Source organism: Perognathus longimembris, chromosome 3 (genome assembly GCF_023159225.1).
Source record: "Perognathus longimembris pacificus isolate PPM17 chromosome 3, ASM2315922v1, whole genome shotgun sequence".
In the NCBI taxonomy this organism is placed as follows: Eukaryota; Metazoa; Chordata; class Mammalia; order Rodentia; family Heteromyidae; genus Perognathus; species Perognathus longimembris.
In genome coordinates, this window is record NC_063163.1 from 67,952,676 (window position 1) to 67,958,675 (window position 6,000).

At 54.8% G+C, this 6,000-nt stretch overlaps 1 protein-coding gene across 1 annotated transcript; it reads right to left on the bottom strand.

Moving 5' to 3' along the window:
* Positions 1-5,399: 5,399 nt before the first annotated feature.
* Positions 5,400-6,000, bottom strand: Diras1 (DIRAS family GTPase 1). The gene has a single exon (XM_048342067.1). The coding sequence runs from the start codon at positions 5,994-5,996 to the stop codon at positions 5,400-5,402; it is 597 nt and encodes a 198-aa protein (XP_048198024.1). The 5' UTR covers positions 5,997-6,000.

Genomic DNA, 6,000 nt, shown 5'->3' on the forward strand with positions numbered 1-6,000 from the left:
CTTGAGCCATAACTCCACTTCTGTGTGTGTGTGTGTGTGTGTGTGTGTGTGTGTGTGTGTGTTTAATTGAAGATAAGAATCCTTGAGGTTTAGGAATGTGGCTCAGTGGTAGAGTGCTTGCCTAGCATGCATGAAGCCCTGGATTCAATTCCTCAGCACCACATATATACACAAAGCCAGAGGTGGCGCTGTGGCTCAAGAGGTAGATTGCTAGCCTTGAGCAAAAAGAAGCTCAGAGGGGCTGGGGATATGGCCTAGTGGCAAGAGTGCTTGCCTCGTATACATGAGGCCCTGGGTTCAATTCCCCAGCACCACATATACAGAAAATGGCCAGAAGTGGCGCTGTGGCTCAAGTGGCAGAGTGCTAGCCTTGAGCAAAAAAGAAGCCAGGGACAGTGCTCAGGCCCTGAGTCCAAGCCCCAGGACTGGCAAAAAAAAAAAAAAAAGCTCAGGGACAATGCTCAGGTCCTGAGTCCAAGCCCCAAAACTGGCAAAAAAAAAAAAAAAAAAAGTCTCATGGACTTTCCTGTCCAGGCTGGCTTCAAACCCCAGTCCTCAGATCTCAGCCACCTGAATAACTAGAATCACAGGCATGAGCCATTGACCCCCCAGCAGAATTTTTAAAGTTTTATTTATTTATTTTTGTTGGTCCTGGGACTTGAACTCAGGGCCTGAGAGCTGTCTCTGAACTCCAGCTCAAAGCAAGCACTCTACCACATGAGCCACAGTATCACTTCTAGTTTTCTGATGGTTAATTGGAGATAAGGGTCTCATGGACTTTCTTGCCCTGACTGGCTCTGAACCGCAATCCTCAGATCTCAGTCTCCTCAGTAGCAAAGATTTCAGGCTTGAGCCACTGGCCCCCAGCAAGTTTCTAATTTTAATTTTATAAATTGATAAATTAGGCTGGAGGCCAACTTAACAAGTTATAAGATTAAAATAGTCTACGCATTATTGTGTGTGTGTGTATGCTCAAGGCTGGTGCTCTACCACTTGAGCCACAACTCCACTACCGGATTTTTGCAGGCTAACTGGAGATTAACTGGAGAGTCTCATGGACTGGCTTCTAACTGCAGTCCTCAGACCTCAGCCTCCTGAAGAGCTAGGATTACAAGCATGAGCCTCTGGTGCCTGGCGCTTGCTACTATTTTTAAATTATATTATTTTTAGCTTGAGATCAGGACACAGTCATGCAGAATTAATAGAGAGGAAGCTTGTGTTTGCTCTCTCAGTTCCGGGCTATGAGAAATTCTGTCCCATGCAATGTCATGGCCAGGACACCCACCTTGTAATAACAAGTTTCTACCACCAGGGGGCCCTGGGCCCCCTGGTGGTTCTGTCGCTTCCCAGCAGTGGTGGCCAACCACAGGTCTGTCATTTCCTGAAGGCTGTACAGGCAGTCAGGCCTAGAAGCAACTACCTGTAATCCCAGGGCTCCACAGGGGGTGGGGGTGGAGGGCAGAAGGACCCTATCTCCAAAGATAACGATCAATGGTTATAAAGGGTGTAAAAATTTTGTCTGTTGGCTTTTCTTTTTCCAGTTGATATAATTATCTGGAGATGGTGCCCACGTTGTGGCTTGTATCAACACCTTGCTTCTTTTGTCATGTCAGGATTGAACCCAGAGCTTGTTGTATGCATTCTACTGCTAAGCAGTGTACCTAGACTGCTCCTTTTGAATGCTGAGTAATATTCCATGGTGTGAAGAGACCAGTTTGTTTAAACATCCACCTATATAATGAAGACCAAATTTGTTGTTTCCAGTTGGGGCTTTGACAAACAAATCTGCTGGAAGCACAAACTTATATGTGAATAAAAGTCTTTGTTGCTCTGGCCTTAGACCGACCTCCATCTCCCACATAACTGAGACCACACAAGCACATACTACCATGCCCAGCTTGCTTATGAAATATACATATACTAACTTTTGCCTGGGATGGCTTTAACCACAATGCTATCTCCAGCTCCCAAATAGCCGGGATTACACGTGTGTACAAACAGGCTTGGCTCATACCATTTTTTTTCCTGGGCTTGGGGCTTAAACTCTGGGCTTGGGCACTGTCTCTGGACTCCTTTTGCTCAAGGCTAGTGCTGTACCACATGAACCACAGCACCACTGTGATTCACTGGAGATAAGAGTCTCACAGCCTTTCCTGCCTGGGCTGGCTTTGAACCACGATCCTCAGATCTCAGCCCCCAGAGTAACTAGAATTACAGGGATGAGCCACTGGCACCTGACTCAGTTGGTTTTTGTTTCTTTTGCCAGTCCTGGGGCTTGAACTCAGGGCCTGGGCAGTATCAACTCAATTTTTTTTAAAACTGAAATTTTGTGTACGTGTGTCCCAGTCCTGGGTTTTGAACTTAAAGTCTATGTGCTGTTCCTAAGCTTTTTTGCACACAGCTAGCACCCTGCAACGTAAGCCAGAGTTCTACTTCTGGCATTGTTGGTGGTTTATTGGAGATGAGTTTCATGAACTTTCCTACCCAGGCTGGCTTTGAACCGCGATCCTCAGATCACAGCCTCCTGAGTAGCTAGGATGACAGGCGTGAGCCAATGGTGCTGTTTCCCTCGCCTCTTAAACCCAGTGGAACGCCTGCCTTCTACTCTACCCTGCCTGGAGAGAACCTTCTCCCTTCTCCCCTCTCTCCTCCCTCCCTTCCTCCCTCAGCCTCACATCCACTGCGCCACCCGCTCCCACAAGAAGGGCCAGGGCGCTGCTGGGGAACGCAGGATCCACGTCTTTATTGCAGGAAGACTATGTCTAGAGCGAATGCTACACAGACCCCACAGCAGGGTTGGGGGGCTCCCACATGCGGGGTGGAGGGAGTGGGATGGGGGTCACCACAAGTGTGGCCTGGCAGGGTCTCCAGCACCAGGGATGCCCAGGTGGCACGGCCAGCAGCCGGGCAGGCTCCGGGCCCTCCTTGTGCACAGCCCTCCTCTCCCCCCAGAGCTGGCAGGCTGGGACAGGAGAGACCTGGGGCGGCCAGGGACCCCCCCCACCCCCGGAGATTGTGCTATCAGGGTGTGTCCCTGAGTAAGGGCTGCAGCCCCTGTCCAGCCAGGAGCCACTTAGGGGCAGTGGGTTTGTGGGGGGGAGGGGTTACCTGCTGCTGGGTACCCCAGATTGGCTAAAAGACAAGGGGGTCAGCTACACTCAAAGACAATGCTATACCTCCGTAAGGCCATGGCACATCCCCACACTGGGCACACGCATACCCATGCACGCACATGCTGCCTCTTCGCCCTCCAGGGCAGGCTCAACTCACCCCGGTAAGTGTCCTTTCTCTCTCTCTTGCCCTGTCTTGAGCCCCCTGTGGAGAAGTCCCCATGGCAAGGAACCACAGGAGGCCCCGAGGTGACAGCAGCCAGCAAGGGGCTGAGGCCCTCCATGGGGTGTCACAAGGCACAGTGGCCCGAGCTGAAGGCAGACTCCCCTGCTGCGTCTCTAGGGGAGACCCCAGCCTGGCCAGCACTGTGATCACAGCCTGCAAGAACCCAGGTTAGGGGCCCAGCTCAGCCCACCCAGGCCTTTGGCCCCCAGAACCTGCAAGATAATACCCCCCGTGGTGTCATATCGGTGCTACACTGGCTCTCACTCCTTAGGCAGCACAAGCTGACTGATACAGCTGTGAGTTAGCTCGCCACAGTCTGGAATGGGCACAGAGAGTGGCACAGACACCCCACCCCGCTGACGCCAGCCCTGCTTGCCACCATGCCCCACACCTTCCTTCTGTGCAGACTGGCACAAAAACCAACACCTGCACAAAGACACGCACCCACCCATGCACACGGCAAGAGACGCCACGCTCACACCCACCTTCGCACACCTGGGACGCACTCTCCGGGCTCATGTGAGCACTCAAACACCCCACATCTCACTGCTGCGGGGACTCTTCAAGCCTGGGACAGTCTGTCTCTGGAGCACACGTGGCCAGAGGAGCCCTCTGGGGTCTGCTAGTGCCAGGCCCAATCTCAGCCCCCCAAATACATCAGGCTTTACATCTGGCCAGGCCCTGCACACACACACCTGTGTCCCCCTCAAGCCTCCTGAGGTCCCCACAGAGGGGTCCAGCGATGACTTGCTCTTGGGCCAATATTTCTGTGTCCACAGATGGGCGATCCTGAGTGGAAAGGGGTCCGTGGAGGGGTGTCCCCCTCTGCCTCCCTGGGGAGCCAGCCGAACTGCCCAGCCCCAGGCTCCTGTGGTGGCTGTCCGCTGGCCCACGGCTGGGATTGGTGCTGGGCAAGGCAGCTGCAGGCCCTGTGGTTATTGCCTGGTGGCCTGAGGCCCATCCCATGGGCTCCTCCACCCCCAGTGTGCAAATGGGGTGAAAGGGGTGCTCTGGGACTTGGGGTGGGGGTGGGCACAGGTCAGAGGTCAAAAAGGATGGAGGGGGATGTGCGTACCAGAGTGAAGAGGAGAAGAAAGGAGAAAGAGAATCTGAGGTCGCTGTGCATGTCACCTCCCGCGGCCCCCCCCCCAAGGTCACAGTGATCCAATGTGGGGGAGGGGCGGGGGAGGGAGGGCAGATGGTGCCCGTGGGGGGGTGAGAGAGGGACAGGGATGGAGCTGGAGGAAGGCTGGCCTCTCTCTGGTCCCAGCTCCTTTTGCTGGCTCCTCATTTCCTATCTGAGGGTAAGGGGGCCCAGGCCCAGCTCCAGCACTGGAGTGTGGGGTACAGGCAGAATAGGGGGTGACAGAGGAGTAGAAGGGAACAGGGGAGAACCCTAGCGAGGAGGAGGAAGATAGAAGTGGGGACCCCAGCCCTGCCCTAGGTCAGTCAGGGTGTGGGATGAGGAAGGAAGGAGGAAAGAGAAATAGGAAGGAGAAAGGAAGAGGAGGAGGAGGAGGATATAGATTCAGGAGGAAGATGAAAAAGCCAGGCGATGGTGCCTTGTGCCTGTAATCCTAGCTACTCGGGGCTGAGATCTGAGGATCTGGGCAGGAAAAGTCTATGAGACCAATGAGCCACCAAAAAGCCAGACATGGCGCTGTGGCTCAACATGGTAGAGTGCTAGCCTTGAGCACTAAAGCTCAGGGACAGCACCCAGGCCCTGAGTTCAAGCCCTAGGACTGGCACACCAAAAACAGAAGAGAAGAAAAGAAGAGAAGAGAAGAGAAGAGAAGAGAAGAGAAGAGAAGAGAAGGGAAGGGAAGCAAGAGGATGAAGACCCGTGGGGAGGAGAAAGAGGATGAGGGGAGGAGGCTGAAGAAGAGGAAGGGAGACTGGGAGGTGGGGGGGATTGAAGGAAGGAAGACATGGATTGGGGAGGACCCAGAAGGAGGAAGAGGGTGTGGAGGAGGACGAGGAGGATGAAGAGGAGGAGGCGGAGAAGATGATGATGACGGTGGTGGTGGTGGTGGTGATGGTGGTGGTGGGCGCGGCCTCAGGGCTCACATAAGGCTGCACTTGCCCCGGATGCGGTCGGCCCTCTTCTGCTTGCTAGAGCGCTTGCCGTCGATGTTGAGGCTCATGCTGCGCCGGGTCTCGAGCGTGAGCAGCTCCTGGAAGAGCTCCTTCACGTTGTAGTTCATCTTGGCAGACGTCTCCATGAAGGCGCACTTCCACTGCTGGGCCAGGGCCTGGGCCTCGCGGGTGTCCACCTCCCGCTGCGTCTCGTCGCACTTGTTCCCCACCAGCATCACGGGGATGTCCTCCACGCTGCCCTTGATCTGCACGATGAGCTGGTAGATGGGGCTCAGCTCCTCCAGCGACTGCTTGCTGGTCACTGAGAAGACCAGGATGAAGGCGTGGCCCTTGGAGATGGACAGCCGCTGCATGGCAGGGAACTGGTGGCTGCCCGTGGTGTCTGTGATCTGCAGTGTGCACACGCTCTTGTCGCAGCTGATCACCTGCCGGTAGGTGTCCTCAATAGTGGGGATGTACGTGTCCCGGAACGTGCCCTTCACGAAGCGCAGGACCAGCGAGCTCTTCCCCACGCCGCCGGCGCCGAACACCACCACACGGTAGTCATTGCTCTGCTCCGGCATCTTC